This window comes from Urocitellus parryii, chromosome 9 (assembly GCF_045843805.1).
Source record: "Urocitellus parryii isolate mUroPar1 chromosome 9, mUroPar1.hap1, whole genome shotgun sequence".
Lineage (NCBI taxonomy): Eukaryota > Metazoa > Chordata > Mammalia > Rodentia > Sciuridae > Urocitellus > Urocitellus parryii.
The window spans coordinates 134,091,453-134,115,932 of NC_135539.1; the positions used below are offsets into that span (position 1 = coordinate 134,091,453).

Below are 24,480 nucleotides of genomic sequence, written 5' to 3' on the forward strand. Positions count from 1 at the left end.
CACAGAGACCCATGAAATACTATTACAAAAAAAAAAAGTTGAACCTGAGTCTAACAAATATCTAATAAAAATACACTTGATAATGATGAAAATTATGTCAAAGGAAACTTGATGAATATGAACTCTGAGATGAATATTCTGCTAAACAATTGATTTTTTCTTTTCTAAATGAGGGGGTCAGCTATAGGTAGAAAATGACTTAAGAGACCTAGCAGTCACATGTGATGCATGGACCTTGTCTGGGTCTTTATTCCTCCAAATCAACTATATAAAAGCATTTTTTAAAAGTACATTCAAAAAATTTTGACATCATGGTTATATAAAAAAATTCATCTGTTTTTTTTAGTTTCATTCTGAAATTACATAAAATCTGAAATTTGAGTTACTTCAGTAAGGAAAAATAGAAGTAAATGAAGTAGATAGCAAAATCTTTATATTTGTTGAATCTGGGAGATGATTGAATATAAATTCATATTCTATTTCTTTGTGTAGAGTTTTTCATAAAATATTTGAAGAGCATGAGATTTTTATGTTTATCTGAAGGAAGCATAAATATTTAAAGGTCGAGAAACAGTGTTATACTATTTTGCCTTATCAGATTGATAAAGGATAATTTTTTATACCATAAAAAAGATACTGCTTAAAAAATATTTATCAATCATTGTTGTAATTCTCCAATGTATTTAGAGTGTGGCTTGATATGCTCCTGAATCTTCAGGAATACATCTTTTGTATAAAACGAGATAAAACTCAACTTCCCTAGAACATCACTTAATCTTTTTTTAAAAAATTATTTTATTGTTTGTTTATGGTACTGCAGATTGAACCCAGGGGTGTTCTATCACAGAGCTACATCCCCAGCCCTATGTATTTATTTCTTTATGTATTTTTATTTTGGGTGGGCTTGGACTTGTGATCTTCCTGCCTCAGCCTCCCAAGTTGCTGGGATTACAGGCAAGTGCCATCACACCTAGCCATTTCACAGTTTTAAATAGTGTGTTTCATTGAAGGAAATCACTTAATCATTAGGATTTCTGTAGCACGTAGAATATTAACATCTTTAGAGAAGAACTGGTTGTCTTCTCCATAATACAATGAAGTTTAAAGCAACTTTTACCTTAATGTTTAGTAGAACAGGGAAAAGGGCTGTGTGTGTGTGTGTAAAAGATGGGTATCAATCAGAATCCTATAAGGAAAAAAACTTTGGCTTATTAGGTGATCCAGAAACACAATAGAGCTAAATATAATTTTAAGTAGAAATATATAGTATTAAATTTATAATAAAATCATTAGTTCTTAGTAATCCAGGTGTGTGTGTGTACACGGGTATGTGGGCCAGAAGGGTGGTGTCATTCTGGGGGAATTATTAAAGCCCATGACTGCATACAGTAATACTGCACTAGTAACGGTTATTATAATGCCTGATTCTTGCTAAGGAACCTTCCCCGCTGCCCACCTGTTCCACATCCAGTGTTAACCTTAGACCATTCAGCAATTCTATGTAGCATTCAAAGCTACAGGTAAAGATGGGGCAAGCCTGACCCAAGGGTCAGGGCTAGATTCCAGCCAACAGGAAAGATTGTCGGGAAGATGATGTGGAAGGAGGCTGAGAGCAGAGCCTGAAGGAGGAACCCAGCCTGTAGGCCAGAGGGTTTGCTTTCCTTTCCTGTTGCACAGGGCCCTCATTCAGTCTGCAGGCCAGGGCTTGCCACGGCCAGGGTTAGGGCAGGTAATTAGCACAAAGAAGACTGAAACCTTCTGGCTGTGACCTTCACCTGGGTGGGGAATGACAGAAAAGCACAGGGGATGAGCAGGGTGCCTGCTGTGATGGAAACTCACGTGGAGTGGGTGACTGCCATGCAAGGAAAAGCAAACTGTTCCTCCCTCCCGCTCCACAGGTGATACTCCGCTTAGGCCACTGGACTTTAATACTGTGGCCCCTCCTGGACACTCTCTTCCTTGGCCCCAGCAGAGCCACTCCTTTGGTTCTTTTGTGTGATTCTTTACCAGACCCATTTTCTTCTGTCTGCTCCATGAACAGCAGTTCCACCCTCACCCGGCCCCCCCGGGTGCACTTTTTAGACGGCCCTGATAACTCCTGTGCTTTCAGTGACTCCCTGGGTCCTAATGCTTTTCAGAGCTTTATCTGCAGTCCATACCTTTCTCCCAAACCCAGGTCTGCATTGCTAATGGCCTGTTGGACATTTTCTTGAGGGTTTGCAGATCACAAAGATGCAAATCGAAATTAGAATTGTTTCTGCTTCCTAATAGTGTGCCTCAGGCAAATTACAATACCTCTCTGAGTCTCGTTTCCACTTTTGTATAATTAGGATAATAATACTTCCAAGTTTCTGTGTAGACCAGATCGTACAGTCAAAATCCTTTGCCTCATTGTTGGCACACATAAAAGGTTCTCTTTCTAAATTTTTTGTCAGTCTCTTCTGCTGATTGTGAACATAAGTAAGCAGTAACAAGGGAAGGAAAGGAATAGGAAGTAGCCATACAAATTTAAAACATTACAGGATCGTCTTGGATTTATATTTGTTTATGGTAGTTATTAGACAGTTTTTATTGTGGTAAGTTATATGAAATATAAAATTCAGCATTTTAACTATTTTTAAGTGAACAGTTCAGTGGCATTAAGAATACTCACGTTGTTGTTGAGGCTCCAGCATCTTGGGAGAAGTTTAATTATTCAACATGTTTCCACTGACTGAGGAAAATAAGCATGTGGCTCAGTTGTTGCTCGGCACTGGCACCTGTTCAAGATGTATCTTCAGATACCGTGGTGTAGATTTTCATGCACTGTACAAACTTCCATATGAGATGAAGAAACTGAGGCACAGAGAGGTTAAGCAGCCTGTCCAAGGTTACACAGGTATTAAGTGAGCAAGCTAGGACTTGAACAGTCAAGAGTCCAAAGTCTAGGATTTGGAACTATAAGACAGATTTGGATCACAGTTCACTGCTTTCTAGCTTCAGCTTACTCTTCTGTAAGTGGGAGTAAATGATGATAACATCTACCTCACACAATTTGAAGGGACAAAAAAAATTTTTGAAAACTGGAAATAATATGTACACTAGGAGGATTAATAAATACACATATATTCACTTACATACAATGTGGTTTTGTATAACCTTTTACATTTTTTCAGACACATTATCTGTTATTCAATACATATGGTGTAAGATTCACAGTATGAATTGTGAATTAACTATATATGTTACATGAAGAGACTGTTGCCAACTTTTGTCTCTATCATTTTGTGTAAATGGAATTAATAGATCACATGATAATTCTGTTTCAGTTTTTGAGAAATTATCATACCATTTCCATGCAGCTGAGACATTTTCATTCCCACCAGCAATGCTTGATAATTCCTCTTTACCCACATCTTTGCCAACACTTGTTATTTTCTGTTTTTGATAATAGTCTTCTTAGTAGGTATGAAGGGGCTTCTCACTGTATTTTCAAAGAAATTAATATCTGGCAGATAATTATCAGAATACTCAATTTAAAGGGATATATAACAATGTAAGCTACAAAATGGCATAAAGATGTCTAGATGGAGAATAAGCCTTTATATTATTTTCAGTTTGTATAGGAATAGATACCTATAAATCTTTTATGTTATATTTCATGGAATTCTTTATTATGGTCAATAAAATAATTACTAGAAATTTAGTGCACAAACTATTATAGGAATAAAGTCAACAATATAAACATAGAAAAATAACAGATTTTTAAGATTATTAAGTTCAGTACATATGTTTTTATTAAATACTTGTTGACTTGGATATAGCAAGACACAAAAGAAGTATAAAAGAAGTAAAAACCATGGTCCCTGCACTCGGCTCCCTTACTGTCTAGTTGAGAGAGAGAAGCTCATTAAATAATGAAAGAGCAGTTGCAAGCCCAGTCTGAAATCCAGTGCCATAGGGAGAGACATTCCGAGAATGCTTGGGAGAGGTGGTGGGGATATGGGAGCGATTAACAGAGACCACAGGAGTCAGGGACATCTTTTAGAGTGACTTGTGGCCTGTTGTAAACTAGAAAGGCATTTGGTGGTGGATGGATGCTGGCAGAAGGATGGGGACAGGGAGCAGAAGCAGCTCAGGCACACTGTGGGAACCATGAGTCCCAGATTAAGGAACTGGCTCTGCCCTGTGTGTCCATGTGTTTACAGTGGCATACAGGGTAATGGATTTCTTTGGTGTTTTAAATCTGTTTATGGTATATAATTGCTAGGGAGAAAGGCTATAGGAAGGAATACCAGTGAAGACACACTGTCTGGATTCTGATAAGAATTAATAAAGTTTGTATTTGGGTAACAATGACAGGAAACATGGATTGATTTACCAGATACTTGAATAGAGTGTCTTAGCACATTGAGTTGAGTGCAGGGAGAAAACATTAAAATTAGATGTCACTGAAGAGCACTGAAACATCTTTACTTGCACTACTTTATGTGGCCTGGTTGATTACATCAAAATGCAATTGTTGCAGGGAGGGAATAAGAAGAACGCAAATAGAAAAATATTTTATGTGATTTTATGATATCTTAAAGACTTCAGGAATAAAAATCAATTTTATAGTTACATTCAGAAAAAACTGAAGAGAGAAATTAAAGCAGTAATAAAACCTCTTGAAGGATAGAGAGGAGCTAAGAAGAATAGGAAGTGATTTTATTTCAAGGGAAAGCAAGATTAAAGAGAAAGGCCCCCTTGAGAGTGTGACAAAGCCCGTCATTAACTAAAGAATTAAACCTATTTTTTTAAAGCTGACTTCATTAACAAGAAATGAATTAACTAAAATTAGTTGAAGCTAAGTGCAGTGGTGCATGTCACTTGGAAGGCTGAGACAGGAGGATTTCGAGTTCAAAGCCAGCCTCAGCAATGGCAAGGTGCTAAGCAACTCAGTGAGACCCTGTCTCTAAATAAAATACAAAACAGGGCTGGGGGTGTGGCTCAGTGATCGAGTGCCCCTGAGTTCAATCCCCAGCACCAAAAAAATTTGAAAAAAGTTGTTAAACAAGTGATACTGCTTCTGCAATGTCCTAAAGAAGAAAAGGGGGGGGGGGCGGGGGAATCTTGCTTTTACATTTATAAATGAAGTGAATGACATTTTTAGTGAATACGGATAATTTTCAAATACATTTTTGTTCTCTAATGATATTTTGTTCTAATAACTAGAGAACTAAAAAAAATTATGGGAGCAAAAGAAAGCTTATTTGGATTTTTTTGTTGTTGATATATTGCCAGCAAGTGTCATAAGTTATAGCAAAAGCAATAGAAGACATTTAGAAAATAAATGTTTAGAAAGCTGTGAATATAGCTGGCAAGAAATAAGCAACATTTGTATATCAAAAAATATACTATTTAAAATTGATAGCTTTTTGTACTGAATTTTTAATTGATGGAAAGCACAGGCTTGCCATTTCCCTCTGCACTCCATCCTGTGCTGTCTAATTCAGTCACTTTAACATGTGTGCTACCCGTCTTGATCTCCATTTGTACAGCCCCTCAACCCTGGCTACACGCATTTACACCTGTTTTACCTTCGTAGTTCAGTCTTGTTTCCTTTCAGGACCTCAAATTCCAAAATTTCTCTAGGTCATAATTCTTTTTTGCGGGGAGGGGGCACTGGGGATAAACTCAGGGGTACTTTACTACTGGTGTCCTTGCCCAGCTCTTTTTATTTTTATTTTTTATTTTGGGCCTCACTACGTTGCTGAGGCTTACCTTGGGATTTACCATTCTACTTCAGCCTCCAGAGTCCCTGGGATTCCAGGTGTGCTCCGCCACACCTGGCAAGTTCTTAATTCTTGACATTTCCCATTTCCCTTGACCCTCCTGAGCTTACACCTCTTCTTGCCTTCATGGTCCCAACTCACCCTGAATCCCTGGATTAATCATTTCAGTTCTCTTGTTGTTGTTGTTCTTTTTTTTTTTTTTTTCTTTTTTACCAAGAACAACAGTGCTGGGACTAGAACTCACAGTCCAGAGCTCTTTTCATCTCCTTACTTGCTGGAAAAAACATGTTTCTTTCTTCTAGAGACAGCTGCCACCCTCATTATCGTTAAGGTTTTGTTTTTAAATTGTTTATTTTTAAAATAAACATTAAAATATAACTAGAACCTTAGCATATTAACACTCTCATCCTTTTATTCATTTTTTTCTTCTGTGCAACAAATATTTACTGGCTGCCTACAAGATTAACAGGTACTATAAATTCTTAAACTGCAAATACAAGGTACATACAGTATTTAAAGAGAAAAACAAAATCATAAGAGAGAGAGTCTTTGAAGATTAGTAATCAGGCCATCTAGAAACACTTCTGTGCTCATTAATACTATGCCTACAAATGAGTCATGCAGCTAAGCTTGAAAACTTTCTGGGAGAGGGAATTCGAGGAATATTAAGGCAGCTGTTTTACACTTGGAAAGATCTGTTTTAAAAACACTCTTCTTATTCTCTATAATTTTATCACAGTCTTCCTAGTTCTGCAGTGTGTAGCCATATGGAAGCAAACTTAATTCCTGTTTTCAGATATTTTCTCATTCCTAACATGACATGAGGTTGTTTTACCATCCAGCTAGCTCCTATTTTAGTCTCTTTTTTAATAATGATTTTTTAGTTGTAGATGGACACAATACCTTTATTTTATTTATTTATTTTTATTTGGTGCTGAGGATGGAACCCAGGGCCTCGCACGTTCTAGGCGAGCGCTCTACTGCTGAGCCACAACCCCAGCCCTGTATTTTAGGCTCTTAAAACGTAACTTTCACAGTCTTTTCCACTCAGAGCTCGTTGCTTACTAACGCTACAGGAAACACCTGACCCAACCAGAAAATGGAGCTGTATTCATTTTTTATTGCTGTGTAACTATTACCACACATTTAGCATCTTAAAACAACACACGTTTATTTTCTGTCTCTGTGGGTCAGCAGTCAGGGCATGGCTACCTCACTCTTCGGCTCAAGACCCCATAAAGCTGTGTTACTGTGTGGAGACCTCTCCAGGTTCATCTTAATTGTTGCCAGGATTTGGCTCTTTGTGGTGTTGAACTGAGGCCCTCAGCTCCTAGAGGCCCTCCCTCTCCAGGTGCAGTTCGCAGCATGGATTTTTGCTTCTCCACGCCCAGCTCTTTCCATTCCATTGCTGCCCTCCATCATGGAAGTGGAATCCCATCCTTACTCAGTCCACCCATGTGCAAAGCTGCAAAGCGTGGGGATTATATATGGTTGTGTGTCACTGGGGTCACCTTGGAATTGTGCCTACCACAAGCACTATCATTTTCCTCATTCTACCATTATCCAACTATTAGTGAATTTTAAAGAGTCGCTTTGTTTCTGAGCTTACTGAGCTTACTTCCTACTAAAGTTCCAGAATCTTCTGTTTGATTCTTCTAAGATAACTTCCTCCACAATGTGCTTTATGACTGTTTGGCCGTTGGTACAAGATCTTATATTTATCTCTATTAAATTTCATTGTTCACCAGATCTTAGCCTGTCAACATTTAATACATGTTTCTCTCAGTCAATAGAGTTATGCTGATTTATGCTCCTAGCAACAATGAATGAAAGTGCCTATTTCGTAGTGTCTTCTGGGAAGGGGGAATGGTTTGGCATGCCTAGCAGAACATGAACATTTTCATTGTAAATGTGAAAAGTGAATAGGAACATGGATGGAAAGCATCATTTTCTGGATTTCTCCACTACACTCTGGTTACTTACTATATGAGTTTTTTGTTTCTGTTTTTTGTTTGTTTGTTTGTTTTTGTTTTCATATTGGGGATTGAACTCAGGAGCACTCACCCACTGGGCCACATCCCCAGCCCTTTTATGTATTTTATTTAGATACAGGGTCTCAATGAGTTACTGAGTCGCTTAGCACCTCACTATTGCTGAGGCTGGCTTTGAACTTGCAATCCTCTTGCCTCAGCCTCCCAAGCTGCTGGGATTACAGGCATGCGCCACTGCACCCAGAGCTACATGACATTTTTAGAATGGATTGTGGCATATTGGAATTTTACTCTATAGTGTTATAGTAACATGAATTAAGTAAAACACTCTCCAAAAAAGAAAATGGTTTGGCTTTGTTTCCTTATATACCCAACTTTGAATGCTAGACTAGCTTAGTAAATTAATAAAATTTATTGTGTAAATATATAGAAAGTCTAAGCTCCAGCTTCTTAAAATATGTCTACTTGAAAAAACAGAAATAAAAAATAAAAAAGAAAGAAAAAGACTATATCTTGAAGATAAAATACTCACACTCCAAATACCATCTGTCAATTTTGAAGTTGTAGGAACAGGAATTGCACAACTGTGCTATTTGCAAGTCTGTAAGCAAGGCAAGGTATTGTCTTTAACCTATAAAAATAAGAATTTTAATATCATTTCTCCTTTATATTTGTGTTGACTCCTCTTGCTCATTTTCAGCAGCATGATGCAGTTGAGAAAGCATTGATTTTAGTATCAGAAGGACCTGAGGCCTAGAACAAGAAATAATGTCTGTGAGCCTTATTTCACTCATCTTGAAATTGAAATAGTAATATTTGTATAATGGGTTGTTGTGAGACAAGGAAACAGTATTTGTAAAACTTGCAGCACATAATAGATTTTCAGCCATTGTTTGTTCCTTTTTCTTTCTTTCTCTAGTAAAGTCTCAATTATCTAGTACCTTTTGGAAAGTGAAATATTCTAGATTTGTGTTGGTTTCAAACAGCTTAAGAGTTACATTCTCCCTTTTATTTTTTTTAGGTCATTTCTTTTTATTGTCACATTTTGATCATAACAGTGAGCTTCATTGTTACATATTCATACATGCTCATAATTTTTCAATAAAATACTTTTTCTAAAATCTATACTTCAAGGCTTCCTTCTTTTCGTACCATACCATGGGTATTTATGGATGGTGTGAGACACGAGGCTAAAGCTTCACTTTCTCTCTTGAGATTGCTAAAATCTACTGGTTGGCAAGCAGCCCAGTCTTCTTTATGGCTGGCTATTCTCTGTCGTCTAAAATGCCTGCAGCTGGCCACCTCTCTGGTAGCTTCTAATTTCTGCCGGCTATCATTGCTGCCCCATTCCTTGTAATTGCCATGAGGCTCTGCAAGCCACCTTACCAATCCTGCCGCTGCACCTGGCTTCCCTCACTCTTCACTGTTGTCTCCTCTGCCTGCTGTTGCATCTCATGTTTTGTAGGCACTGGCTGACCTTGCACTGCTCTCAAGACACCTAGAAGAGTTCTTGTGCAAAGTGAGCAATTAAACACAACATGTTTAATATGGTCCATAGCAGCATTTCCCCTACACTCTGGACCCTATACTGGGTACTTTATAATATCAGAAATCAAGAAAACCAACTATATTTGGTTTTCCTACAAGTTTTTTTTGTGGGGGAGAAGGAGTACTGGGGGTTGATCTCAGGGTGCTCAACCACTAAGCCACATCCCCAGCCCTTTTTCAATATTTTTTTAAAGACAGGGTCTCGCTAAGTTGCTAAGTGCCTCACTAAGTTTTAAGACTGGCTTTGAACTTGAGATCCTCCTGCCTCAGCCTCCCAAACCACTGGGATTACAGGCATGTGCCACCAAGCCCAGCCAAGTTTATTTTTCTTTACTCTTATTTAGCTTTTATTTTAAGCAGTTTTTTGTGCTAGATACCAGGGATAAAGGAAATAGAGGTCTATAAAGTTAAATTATGAAATAAGGCTTGCCTTCTAAGGAGGAGAAGAATGTAGATATATTCACAAATAACAAGTAAAAGATGCTGGGGAATCAGGAGGAGGTGGTGCACACCTGTAATCCCAGCAACTCAGCAGGCCGAGGCAAGAAGATCATGAGTTTAAAGCCAGCCTCAGCAACTTAGGCCCTAAACAACTTAGAACCTGTCTCAAAAAGTGTTGGGAATATGGCTCAGTGGTTAAGCACCTCTAGGTTCAAACCCTGGTACCAAAAAAAAAAAAAAAAAAAAAAAAAGGACAAAGAGGGATGGAGGAGAGAAAGTGTTAGGGAAGGGTTAAGTTATAAAAAAGAGTGGATGTTTTTGAACCCAGAGTAGTGAGTGTCAAATCCTATGAGAGTCAGACCAAAGACCAAGCCAGATGGAAGGGCGTTGCCATGATTCTCCACCATAGTAAATAATCCATTTAGGAGCGCCATGGGTACAGTTTTCCTTTTCTCATTCAGGAGTCTGGGTATTTAAACTTACCATGTTATGTGGCATTCATTTCTGCTCCTTACGGATTTTTATTATTTATGTGAAAATAGAAAGGATATGGAGGATATACGTAGGGGCTCCACATTTTTATGCTTTTATAGTTTGAACTTTAAACATTGTTGAATTTTTATACATTTAACTTTGTTCTGTTATTTTGTTTATTTTTAATTCAACTGGGTGTTTTTATTTTACCCTAATGAATAATCCCTTACAAAGATTGCAAACATATGGCCAATTTTAATTTATTGGAATAGATTTGGCTGTTCTTTATAATAACGCCATATTTATTAAATTTGAACATTTCCTTTAAGCTGAAACAGAAAGGAAAAGCATAAATAATCATGACAAACAACCCTCTTCTGGTGTGGTCATTTGAAATGAAACAAACAAAAAATTTAATCAATTTAAATCTAGAAAAATTAGCTGATATAAGTTGTAAACCAGATGAGTAAAAGCTTTCACTTACTCATTCTTGACATTCAATTCCATTTATTCTTTATAATATATTTTAAAACAGAATGTCTGTAAAGACTACAGTTTAAGTTCCTATATCCTAACTCTGAGGTTACTGAGAAAAAAATGTTTGAAGTCATCCTCATGTTTAATACAAATTCCATTTTAACACACAAAGAGGAATAAAAGAGGTAGATCTTATAGATACAAGATGGTGTGTTTTATTAAAGCATAATTATAATAGTATATCATGATATAATAGTTGATTTAAATAATTATTAATAGTTATTAAATAGGCTTTATAGTACTGAGTCATAATCATTCCGAATAAACAAGTTCATTGATTGAACATGTCTGAAGTGCTTATTATTCATTAGGCATACAAAAGAAGAATAATTACATTTGGGTCCCTGAAGACTGCAGTTGAGTTGAAGAGTAATTTAAAATAATTGTCTTTATTTTGTTTCACCCAAACACCTATTCTTTAGACAATCAAGGTGCCTAGACATATAAACAATTTGGAGTTGAAGGAAATTCTTGGTGTCTTTTTAAAGACGGTTCCTTTTCTCTAGTACTCTTGAAAGACAGAAAATACAATTAGAGGATGGCCTGATTCTCCTCCTGTCTTTCTGTTCCCCACCTGCCAATCAATTCTGTGATTAGAGTCATGCTTCGTAAATTCATGCCCCTGCTCTAATTGATTTCGAGGTGAACATGCCTTAAGTGTAAAGTTTCAAAAATCTCAATATTTCACATGAAACACTAGAACACTTCAGTCCACAACATTTGAACACAAAAGCCTCAAATTAGGCATGGTGATCTAAGGAACATGGCAAACAAGAAATGGGTTGGGAGGAGGTAGGTGAGCCTGTCTTGCTTGAAATTGTAAAAGTCATTATAAGTAACTGTGATTTTAGTTGATGTTGGTTATTTTTTAATTGGGAATGCCTGGGTAACAGTTAAACGTTGTCCACATATAGATGGTATTCAACTTCAGACAATACAAATTGATAATAACTTTTTACTATCATGATAACTATAAAGAAAGAAATAACTATTATTTCTCCTTATGAAGAAAAAAAGTTACATTGTCCATACTCTTACCTCTAAGATAATCCCTATCATTCTCATCCTTTCTTTTCATTAGTAAAGAACTTGCACAAGTTCCGCCACCTTATCTACTTACCTATCTGCATGTGTTCATTGGCAGACCACCTTCCCTCCATTAGCATGTGTGGTTACCTGTGCTCCTAGCTAAGGCCGGCCCCTGTGCTCATGTAGTAAGTCCCATCATTCTCAAGGATCTTATTCCATATATGATCTTTTTTTTTAATGACTTTGCCTTCTCTTCTGAGTAGGTTCCATAGGATACAAATATGCTACTGTCTCTCTCCATCCCACTTAACCATCCTACTACTGTCCTTATTTCTCCTTAAAACAAAATTCCATAAAAGAGTTGTTCCTCCTTTCCCATTACCTCTCTGGATTAGTCAGCTCTCCACCGCTATGACAAAATACCTGAGATAATTAGCTTAAAAGAAGAGATTTATTTTGGCTTGTGGCTTCCAAGGTTTTAATCCATGATCATTTGGCTTCATTGTTCCAGGCCTGTGGCAAAGCAGAACATCATGGCCAGGAGTGGATGGTGGAGCAAAACTGCTCACCTCATGACTGTCAAGAAAAAAGAAAAAAGCAAGCACCAAAGTCCCCAAATCCCCCTTAAGGGCACATCTGCAGTGACCTCACCTCCTTCCTCTAGGCCCCACCTCCTGAGGTTTTCACCACCTCCAACAGTGCCACAGGCTGGCAACCAAGCCTTCAACACATGGCCTTTGGGGGCCATTTCAGATCTAAACCATAGCACTTTGAACCTACTTGAATCAGGTGGTCACTTATTATTCCTCCTATTCTTCATAGGAAATCCAAGGGCCTTCTCTTTGCTAAATCAGCAGCCACTTAGCTTGCCATACCTGACTGCTGATAGGATTTGACACAGTTGATTACCCCTATTGACACCTTATATTCTTATGTTCCAGACTTTACACTCTGCTGGGTTTTCTGTTAACTTACTGGCTTTTGTCCCTTTTACCGGTTCTTCTTCGGTCATTCTTTCTCAGACCCTTTTACTTGCTCCTTTTGCTGACCTCCTGGAATACACAAGAACCCAATCCTTGGATCTCTTCTTTATGCCCAGTGCTTTGATGATCTCAACTACTATCTGATCTTTAAATATATGCTCATAACTCTCAAATTGGCATCTCTAGTCTATACCTCTTTTCTGAAATTCAGACATAGCTAATTGCCCTTTAACATCTCTCCAAGGATGTTTGATCATTCCAAACTTAACATGTCCCAAATCAGGCTCCTGATCTGTGACCACAAAACCTGCTTCCTCCTACGTCTTCTCCATCTTGCTAATGGCAATTATGGCTTTGTTGCTTCATCCAGATTCTTGGTAGAATCATTAACTTTCCTCTTTTTCTTAAATTTACATCCAGTCTGTTATCAAATTGTATTCCTTCTGCCTTCTTAATATGTTCAGAATCTGACCACTTCTCACCTTGCCCTCTGCTCACATTCTGGTGATTGTTTCTGAAATAAGGAGTGTTGAAATAGCTTCCTGCCTGGTCTTTCTGCTTACCTTTAGTCTATTTCCAACTCAACAGCCAGCGTGATCCTCCTAACCCGTAAGCGAAGTCAAACTACTCTGCTTGGAAACCCACCAGTAACCTCCCACTGAATTAAAAACGAAAGCCAAAATCCTTAGAGTGGCTTACGGTCTTTACCACCTGGTCCCTCCAAGGCACCGGGCCATCTGGTCCTCCTTTGCCTCTCTCACTTTATCGTCTCACACTAATCTAACTTCTTCTCATTGCTCCGGCCACACTGCCTCCTTCCGTTCCTCAGACGTGCCAAGCCATGCACGTTTCAGGACCTTTGCTCTTGCTCTTCTTGTCCCCTGGTTGCTTCCCCATGGATTCTCATCAGCTTCCCTCACACCTCTCAGGAGGGCCTGCCCTGACGACCTTGTGTTAAGCTGATGCCCATCCTCCTAGTGTTCCCCATCCTCCTTTCCTGCTTCTAATATGCCATGTTTCAGTGGATAACAGTGGATACCCTTGCAGATAAATATTTTTAGAAATCCATGATTCATTTATTTATTGACTATTGAAATAATACTTTTGAGTGCAGATGGGTCCCTAAGGTCAAAGCTACTTCATAGTAATTCTAAGAAATTCTTTGCCTTTTTCACCTCATTCCCCTATGAGCATGCCGTGGTGTTTTTTTGGAGGTTACGTCACATGTTATCACAGCAGATTGACTGCAGAAATAGATATAAATACGTAATTATTTTCTGTTTAAACAGTGATTGCAAAAAGTGTGAAACTGCCATTCTTCCTCATTGTCTTCTTTTTTTCTCGTTTTTAATATGAAATGTTTTATGTAGTGGTTTTTTTGATTCTCAGCTTTAATTTCTAATATGGTATATATTGATAGATTTAAACAAAAGCTCCCTGAGGTCCTCAGTATTTGTTTGTTTGTTTTTGTCTTTTGTACTGGGGATGGAACCCTGGGGCACTCTACCTCTGAGCTATATCCCCAGTCCTTTTTATTTTATTTTTAATTTTGAGACGGGGGTCTCACTAAGTTGCTTAGGGTCTCAAGCTAGGTAGTTTAAAACAATAAAAATTGATCATTGGCAGAACCATTTTCCTTCTCAAACCTGTAGGCGGAATCCTTCCTTGCCTTTTCTAACTTCTTGTGTTTGCAGGCAATTCTTGGCAGTCTTTGGCATGTAGATACCTCTCTTCAGTTTCCATATAAAATCACGTTCTGAGGTACTGGGAGATAGGATTTCAGCATGTCTTTTTTTTTTTTAACCTTTATTTCATTTATTTATTTTTATGTGGTGCTGAGGATCGAACCCAGGGCCCCACGCATGCTACACGAGCGATCTACCGCTGAGCCACAATCCCAGCCCCTCAGCATGTCTTTTGAGGGCACACAATTCAACCCATAATAGGTGGTAACAATGAAGATAAGAAGTAGATAATTAGATACATATTTTTAAGAACCAATAGGAGTTGCTTATAAATTAGATAAAGAGAATTTAAGGGTGGAGCTCTAATTTCTAGCTTGAGCATTTGGGTAAATTGTAGAACCAAGTGCTGCTCCATTTAGAGATGGGGGAAATCCCAGAAGTGGAACTGTGAGGCCCCCTTCTTCTTAAGTATCTTCATGCATCTGCTCTTCCAGATATACTGTAGCATTAACAGTATTGCCTCAGTATTACTATAAAAGATCCCCTGATAAAGTTATCAGACGTAGTAAAAGGTAATATTGTTGCCCGATTCACTTAGGTATACATAGGCAAAAGGGGAAAAAAGAATAAAGAATATGCACCATGGGAGAAATTCTTGTAGCCAGAGTAGGACAGATTTAGTAAGAGTTGGCAAAGTCCATTGATATCGCATATGTGTTTCAGTTAAACTTCTAGATGGAAATTCTGGCAATATAAGATTAATACCATGTTATGACATTGACTTTCCCCTACTGGAGGAAATCTGATCTTAGGTAAAAATGTCTAACTTCCCTGATAACCTGTTGAAGGTAAGGATACCAATTAGATAACTAAGTAACATTATTTATAATAAAAGTGAGTCCTGATTGGTAAATTAATCAGAATGGGGGGAATTGCAAAGGAACAATACATACCTGACACTGCACTTTGGACTGTCCTGAGTTTCTTCTAATTGGCATATCCCTTCTGTAGTCCTAAGAATTGCTGGTAAACCATGTAATGGTGCCTGTCACAGCAGGGCTCCCAAGTCAGGACAGACCCCATACCTGCTGATAGGAATTCCTCTCTTCATACCTAAGTTTTATCTCCTAGGGGGCTGGGTGAGCTGTCACATGAATGACTGCAAGGACCTCAGTCTGGCAACTGCCCTCGTGGCAAATTCTGAATGGTTTCTATCTGAAATCCTTTTAATAACTTCCTGCTAACTGTGCCTTATGTGGACATACGTCTGAATAATTGGAAGAACCTAAGAACACCTTGTGGACACTGTCCATTCTGCAAGTTCAACTGCTCATTCATACTGTGCCCATCTTACCCTAATTCCTTTCTGTCTAGCAATTTCCGTGTGATGTTAAAGTTGATGCAGTCATTTTAGCTGCAGTTCCCAGAGCAGACTTGAAGACATGGGTGTAGATGTGAGTCTGCTCAGTTGCCTTAGAAGAGATAATTAGGGGTGTTGCTTTTGATTGTTTTCCTTTCAGCTTGTCCTGTGAATGTGCGTTTTCCCAGACATTTACTTGGTAGGTAAATTTCATACATTTATCAATTTGCATATCATCTACTTAGTTATCTCTTACTGTTGTAGTCCATAAAGACTTCTTTTCTGTACAGAAGATATAATAGCATAAAGAATAGCTGAAAATACCCAGTTTTTCATTTGTTGATACTTACATGATTGTACATTCAGATGAAGTTCTGATGCTTGATTACTGCTTACCCAGGGAGAAAGATTTTCAGAGAATTAAGTATTTGTATTTTGCTGTATTATTTTAGTGCCTTTTTTGACTATATACTCTTATTTTTTATTCTTTATTCAGAGAGCCATTAAGAAAACTAGCAAGTGAACTAGTCAGAAAAATTCCTTGTTATTAATAATCTAGTTCCATATTCTACAATTAGATTAAGTGTCCAGAAACGGAGAGCCATGAGAGAGTGGAATTTTATCCAGAGATTTATTTCTCAGTATCCACAGGCCTAGAAAGTGGCTTTCAAATTGTGTTGTGGGGGCCCCTTCAGGTGATGCTGCGGGCAACCTGTGGAAAGGTAGGAACGCCACGGGTGCAGGAGCTTGGGTCACTGCCTTCTGGGCAAGAGCAGTGCCACTCAGATCTGCTTCATTTACTTGTCACTCATGGCATGAATTTTTTTTTTAATTAAAAACCACTGATCACCAGGAAGATTACAAGTTCAAAGCCAGCTTCAGCAACTTAGTGAGACCCTGTCTCAAAAAAACAAAAAGGGCTGGGGGTGTGGCTCAGTGGTTAAGCGCCCCTAGGTTCAATCGCAATCCCCAGTACCAAAACAAAAACACTGATCATGAATATAGTCTGAGTCCAAGATAAAACTAACATGAGAATAAAACATAGTCTGTGACGAAGCTTACTACAGATGTAGTGAAACAATTACCAAACCATCACTCCAAGACTATTTCCTAATTTGAGATACAAATTAAGGAACTTGCCTTTTAGATTTTTAGCCCTCAACAGATAAGCAATAGAAAAGGTAAAGGGTTCAGGCACACTGACAATAATAAGGATAATTGATAATTTCATGCTGAGGAACTACTCAAAGAAAAAAGTACTAAAATCAAACTCAACAAGAATAGTCTGTGGCCAGATAGTCTCGTATATCATATGCCCTATAAAGGCATCATTTACAATATAGCCTATGCAATAAGTGATGCTTGTGTGTGTGCATATTCCCAGACATTTGCTTGGTAGGTATTCTTTTCTTTTTAATATATTTATGGTTGTACATGGACACAATGCCTTTATTTTTATTTATTTAATTATATGTGGTGCTGAGGACCAAACCCCAGTGCCTCACCCACGCTAGGTGAGCACTCTACCACTGAGCCACAACCCCAGCCCTTTGGTAGATATTCCAAATGGGAATTAGCAGTCAGAATGGGGAGAGGTGAGCAAGGCTTGGGCCATAAGATGTATTGCATTCCATGTTAGTCAGGACCTTCGTTTGCCAGTGTCAAAAAGATTACATTTGCCCAGGGAGTGTTTGTTGTTATTGGCTCTCTGAATTAAGAAGTCTAGAACACAGCTGAAGAACAAGAGGCTTTCGTCTCTCACCACTGCTGTGTAATTATGAGTGCTTCATCCTCTCCTGTTGTACAGTTTTTCTCCCCAAAGCAAACTGCCACTGGGTGGTTTTGGGTTCACAACCTTGACTTGTTTTTGATTTTTTTTTTTTGGTTGTTGTTGTTGTTTAGTAGTAAGATATACATTTTGTTTTATTACTTACCATTTGAATAATTTTTAAATGCGTCATTCATTGGCATTAGTGCATTCCCACAGCCGTCGCCATCAGCTGCTTGCAGAACTTGAACACCCAAACCAGAACTCTGTACCCATTAGACACTAACTTCCCATGCTCCCCAGTCACCCTGCTAACTGCGATTTAACTTTCTTTCCCTGTGAACTACTAAGGTACCTCACGTAAGTTAGATCATAAAATGTTTGTCCTTTTGAGTCTGACCAGGTGTACTACTACCTTTAGTTTTGAGGAAGGGACCCTCTCTGTGCACATTCTTCCATCCCCTAGCTCCATTTGAATAACTAACCCTGAAAGAAAACTCTCATTGGCTTGAGTAGTGTGCTTGCTTTCAGACCAGGAGGAAGATGGGCGCTGTGACTCACTGGGCTTGGCCACCCTAGACTCTACCCCAATTCTATGTGTGAACACCTTCTCATGGAGTCAAGCCTTCCCTAACTAAAACAGTACCCATGTCACTCTCGTCAGAGGTACTGTTTTGTTCTCTTTGCTCTGCTTTGTTCTCTTCTTTTCAAGCACACATCATTGTCTCTTACTTTAGGTTACTTTTTTGTTTGTTTGTGAAAAGGAAACTTACTCTTTCCCAGGCTTGTCTCTAACTCCCAGACTCAAGTGGCCCTGCGTCAGCCTCCCAGTAGCTGGGTCTGCAGACCTGTCACTGATTTTCTTTTAGACTATAAGACTGATATCATCAGAGGCCTTCTGTGTCTCACACACTCCGTGTTCCCAGTGTCTAGAACAATGACTGGGACATACTAGGAACTCAGCACATATTTTTAATTAATTGATTAGAAATTAGGCTGAAGATAACTATTCAGTATTTGCTGGTAAATGTGAGTAAAAAGTTATTATTCTTCCACCTCCCTAGTGAAGATAAAGAACTAGAAATTGAGAGGAACTGAACTTGACTTTATGAACACAGTAGTTAAAATTTTTGCCCAAATAGCAAGAAAACTAAGTTTTAGAAAGATGAATAATGGGGAAAACTTAATCTTGCATAATGGATGCATAAGCAGAGTCCTGAAATTGTAGTAGAACAAGCATTTTCTAAAATTCCTCTCTATTTATGGTCATTTGTGCTTAAACTATAAATGTAAGTATATAAACCCATCAGGTGTGTGCACATACTTTTGCTGATTAACAAATCTACTAGCAAAGTAGATTGGAGTTTTAAGCCGAAGTGGGCGGTATTGTCCTTTCAGAATTGCCCTTAGCAAATATGCTGCCTGCATCAACATCACTCAGATCCTGTCATTATAGCCACCTCAGCTCTCTTCCTCTACTTGTAAGACAAAGCAGAGCAAGGGACAGACTGATCTGAAGACAAGAAAAAATAGGCAGAGTGCCCACTTACTTATGCTTCCTGATATTGCTTTCTATCTTTTGCCTTCCTTAGTTTACTTTCCTCATGACCCCAAACTTAGCCACTGTGACACCTCTTCCAAGGTACTCTGTCCACCCCCTCAAAATGACTACTTTCCTATCCCCTCCTGCACCCAGGCACACCTCACCTCTAAATCCAGTTAGAATCCCTGTTCTCTAAGAGGAAAGCAAATCACATTGCCCAGGAATGCTCCCCTGTCCCCACCAGCTGACAACCTCACAAGCTTCTCTAGGTGCCCTAATCCCTTAGGGAAAGACTTTCTTCTTACTGCCTGTCTTAGCTTTTTTTCTTAATACCTGTCTGAACCAGAAAATAAGTTCCCTGTGGGATCTTCTCGCTATTATTCCTGGAAGGTTAAACAGGGAAACCTTTAACCAAAAGTTTCTGAAGCATCCCCTACCCCCACATTCAGCTCTTAGGAAGTGGAAGACAGATACAGAATAATTAATAATTTGGTTTAAATCATAATATCACCCTCTCCCTTTTGTTCATAATAATTGAGCATTTATTCTTCACTGATAGAGGCTTAATGGTGGTCATGCATTTTAGGAACTGCATATCAAATTAACTGCTAAATTCTACTTTTCACTTGTGCTTTATCTGACTATTCATTACTCTTGTACTGAGATTAGCAGTTCTCACTTTAAGAGGAAACTGAAACTGCTATTCTGTACTATGAAATTAATATATATTGTTAGAATATCATGGTTTTAAAAGAAAAAAACTGAAATGTTGGCATTTCCTGCTTAATCTGTGGGAACTCTTGGTCTTCTTCTGGAAACTTGCATGCTTTGAAATCACTTATCTTTATGCTATACATGGTTAGGAAACCGAATATCACTACCCTTGAAATTTAAAAAGGCAAGTCAGATTCTTTAGATTTGGGAACAAGCTTGGAAATAAATGTTCTGTCAGTTTTTCCCACACCGGGTGTAACCACGCTTACTGGTTGGATAACGGTGCGGGTTTATTGCCCGCAGCTCGGTTCAGCCTCTCTCTTACTGAGCTGCTGCAGTGCACGGTTGCTGGTCTCCTCTTTTCCAAGATAGACAGCCCAGCCAGAAGTCCACACTGTGAGGCTCAACAAAATGTTGACTTCTTTTCCTGGGGCTGATAAACCTAGGGAACTTTGGTGTGTCCGATTTATTTTATAGTTTATATAGTTTCATGCTTTTGCAATTTCTTAGACTTCTAAAATGTATTATTTCTTTTCTAGGACAATGAAGGTCAAACAGCTCTTCATTATGGTAAGATAATTCAAAATTATTTAAGAACCATATTTGAATATTTTCTCTGTTTATCTCAACTTTGTACAAACTTATGTAATGTTTACAAAAGTACATGGCAGTTACAGCCGAGCTATGACAACTTTTGGTTATTAATCTATTTATTAAATTAATAACCTATAAAGTTGGAGATGTATTAAAATTCTTATGGACACAATCATAGTAAATTATATGTTTCTATACTGTCATCAAAAACAGAAGCTACTCCAACCCCCTATCAAAAATTCATTATTTCATTCCCAGTTCTACTAGTGACAGCTAAGAGGCAAATTATTATCACTGTAGAATCTAGTTTCTCTCCTGTAAGAAATTCTTTCTTGATGTACAGTAGCCCCCTCACTCCTGTCTGCGGTTTGCTTTTTGCAGTTTTAGTTACCTTGGTCAGCCACAGTCCAAAAATATTTATTCTAAAAATTACAGAAATAGATAATACATTTTAAATTGTATGCTGTTCTGAGTAGCATGATGAAATCTCACTCCATCCAGGTCCATCAACCCAGGACATGAATCATCTTTTGTCCAACCTATTCATGCTCTGCATACTGCACTACCTATGCACCAGCCACTTAGTAAAGTAGCTACTGATTGGCCTAGCCAGGTAATCATTACTTCAGTAATCTATAGAGTAAAAGTAATCCATAATAAATAATACTATAGGCCAAGTGCAGAGGCACACACCTGTAATCCCAGCTACTAGGGAAGCAGAGACAGGAGGATCCAAGTTCAAGGGCACCCTGGGCAACTTGGACCATGTCTCAAAATAAAATTTAAATAAGGGCTGAGCGGGGCTGAGGGTGCTGTGGCTCAGTGGTAGAGCCATTTCCTACCACATGTGAGGCACTGGATTCTATCCTCAACACCACATAAAAATAAATAAATGAAATAAAGGTATTATGTCCATCTACAACTAAAAAAAAAAAATTTAAGGAGGGCTGGGGGTGTGGGTGTGGTTCAACAATAGTGCACTTGCCTAGCATGTGCAAGGCCCTAGGTTTGTTCCTCAGTACCTCAGAAAAAAGAAGGAAAGAAGTAAAGAAAGATCGCTCTTAGAGACTATTAGATAAATTCAGTGAAATACAAGAGATTATTTTATAAATTAAAAAGTACGAGTGAATACAACTGAAGGATTCTGTTTGGATGTAAGTATAATTGACTAAAATACAGCCATCAATATTTAATCCAGGGGATAGGGACATAACTCAGTGGTAGAGCATTTTCTTAGTATGCATGAGGTCCTGAGTTCAATCCCCAGCACTGCAAAATAAATTAATTAATTAACCAGATTAAGGATCAACCACCTTCAAATATTTTAGGAAGGAATACTTTAGGCCACCTGGGCAATCTTGGCATCCTAGATTGCCATTTAGTAGCAAGTGGCCCAGATGCTCTTGGATACCTTTGTCTACTCTTTAGGGATTATTTGGATATTAGGAACCTCACTGAATTATCTAGAAGTCTAAACCATTGGACTAGCTATTACGCTACCCACATAAATCAGCCGTGTAATGAAGATTGAAATGTCAATATATGTCTGCCCCAACTCACACATGAGTTAGCCAGTATAACCCTGAGTACTAAAGCAGGAAAAAAGAAAATTGTGAGTCAGTTTCACTGTCGAACATAGATATAAAAATTTTCAGGAAAACATTAGCAAATGAAATTCATCGTTGTATTTTAAAAAGAAAGGTATTATAATCAAGTTGGATTTATCCCAGAAATTCAAGGATGATGTAACATTTAAAACTTTATTAATGAAATTTTCCACATTTGCAAGTTAGGTGAAAAACCACATGGTGGTATTGACTGCAGAAAAAGCTTTTGAGGAAATTCAACCCACATTCTAAGAAGGAGTATAGAAAAATGCTTGAGATCTTGTGCTTTTAGCCAGACTTTGCATTCAGATTCTGGTTCTACTATTGACTTTGACAGATTATTTAACTTGTACTTTGGTTTATACATGATGAAATAGAGATAATAACCTTAGAGATTTGTTATGAGAATATAATAAACTAATCCATGCAAAGTGCTTAAACAATGTCTGATCCCTGGTATGTATCCAATAAATGTTAGCTGGTTTTATTTCTTATGCTAAAAGCCCCTAATTTATTAGAAGTATATAATTTTATTTATAACATTAATATATATGCACATATGTGTGTATATGTATATGTGTATGTAAAAATAAATACCACCTGCAAAAAAGGTTCAATGGAAGAGTTACATAGAAGAAGTGTTTTTTTCTGTGTATCACTAGAGTCAATCTATTTAAATCTGATACTGATTCTGATTAGTTGAGATGTAAACCCTAGGGGACGAAACAAAAAACTTTTTAAAAAGCCCTGAAAGAATCATTGAAAAATTAAAATAGTACATTAACAAAGTACTATATTTATTTAACATAAAAGCAAAGTAGTAAAGGAAGAGTAGAGGAACCAAAAAGACATGATACTTCTAGAAAGCAAAATGGGAAATGGGAGATGTTAATTCAACTATAATTAATAATAACAACTCAATCAAAAGGCTAAAGGTCATGATCCAGCTTTGTGTTGTCTATGGGAGACTTTCTTTAGATTCAATGTTTCAAGGGCTGGGGCTGTAGCTCAGTGGTAGAGCACTAGCCTAGCATGTGTGAGGCATGGATTCAATCCTCAGCACCACGTAAAAATAAATAAAGGTGTTGCGTCCATCTACACCAAAAAAAAAAAAAAAAAAAGATTCAAAAGACTGAAAGTAAAATGTAAAAAAAGAGGTGTCATGTGAACAGAAGCCACAACAAGTAAGAGGAAGTAGGTGGTGTGACCAGGTGACAGAAGATGGCAGAGTAGAGGAAAGCTGCATTCCAAGCTGTGCCGTTGCATGGACCCAAAGCAGCAGGTGTACAGCTTCTCAGTAATGTGGGTAAAAGAGGGATTTCACTAAAATTTAATATTGGACACTGAAAGCAAAGAAGAAAGAAAACATCACAGCAAACCCAGTGGCCCCATACGTGTCACCAGTACTTCTTCACCATGGGCAGAGGGAGGGGGATCACAATCTTGGTAAGGAAAAAACTGAGATCAAAAATGCTGCTTAGGGGCCAGGGTTGTGGGTCAATAATAGAGTGCTTGCCTAGCATGCATGAGGCACTGAGGCATCATATAAAAATAAACAAAATAAAGGTAAAAAATATATATATATACTGCTTAATCTTAGGTGACCCAGAGGCTGCACCATGCACTGGTGCGTGAAAAGCCCGCTTTGTATCTCAATTGGCTGTGGAGAGCTGAGAGAGGGCCATCTTGGGATGAACATGTTGCTTCAGTGACTATGGGACCTGGGAGATCAGGAAAAAACAAAAATAATAAACAGAAACACACAGGCACAATATCCCCTGCAAGCAAATATGACCTGCCCAAACTGAATCAGGAAGATATGGAAAACATAAACACAACAATTTTTTTTTTTTTTTGATACAAGGAATTGAACCCAGGGGTATTTAACCACTGAGCCACATCTCTAGCCCTTTTTTAAAATTTTGAGACAGGGTCTCACTAAGTTGCTGAAGCTGGCTTTGAACTTATGATCCTTTTGCCTCAGCCTCCCACGCTTCTGGGATTACAGACTTGTGACACCACACCTGGGTAAACACACCAATATCAAGTAATAAAATTGAAACAGCAATTAAAAGTCTTCCAAAAAGGAAAAGCCCAGGACCTGATGGATTCTCAACCGAGTTCTACCAGACCTTTACAGAAGAACAAACACCAGTCTTTCTCAAATTATTCCATGATTTTGGAAGAGAGGGAACATTCCCAAATACTTTTTATGAAGCCAGTATAACCCTGATGCCAAAACCAGACAAAGAGGCATCAAGGAAATAAAACTACATACCAGTATCCCTAATGAACATATGCAACAATCTTTAATAAAATATTAGCAAATCACATTCAAAAACACATCAAGGGGCTGGGGTTGTGGCTCAGCAGTAGAGTGCTCACCTGGGTTCGATCCTCAGCACCACATAAAAGTGAATAAATAAAGGTATTGTGTCCAACTGCAACTAAAA

The 24,480-nt window shown here is 38.1% G+C and overlaps 1 protein-coding gene across 2 annotated transcripts in view; it reads left to right on the plus strand.

Moving 5' to 3' along the window:
* Positions 1–24,480, plus strand: part of Acbd6 (acyl-CoA binding domain containing 6) — a 150,627-nt gene that overhangs the window by 112,540 nt on the left and 13,607 nt on the right. For both annotated transcript variants that reach the window (XR_013344297.1, XM_026388483.2), the window contains one exon: positions 20,366–20,396. Coding sequence is in view for 1 of the 2 variants with exons in the window: in XM_026388483.2 (XP_026244268.1) it covers positions 20,366–20,396 (31 nt within the window). In the remaining variant the exon portion in view is untranslated. The remainder of the gene's footprint in view (positions 1–20,365; positions 20,397–24,480) is intronic.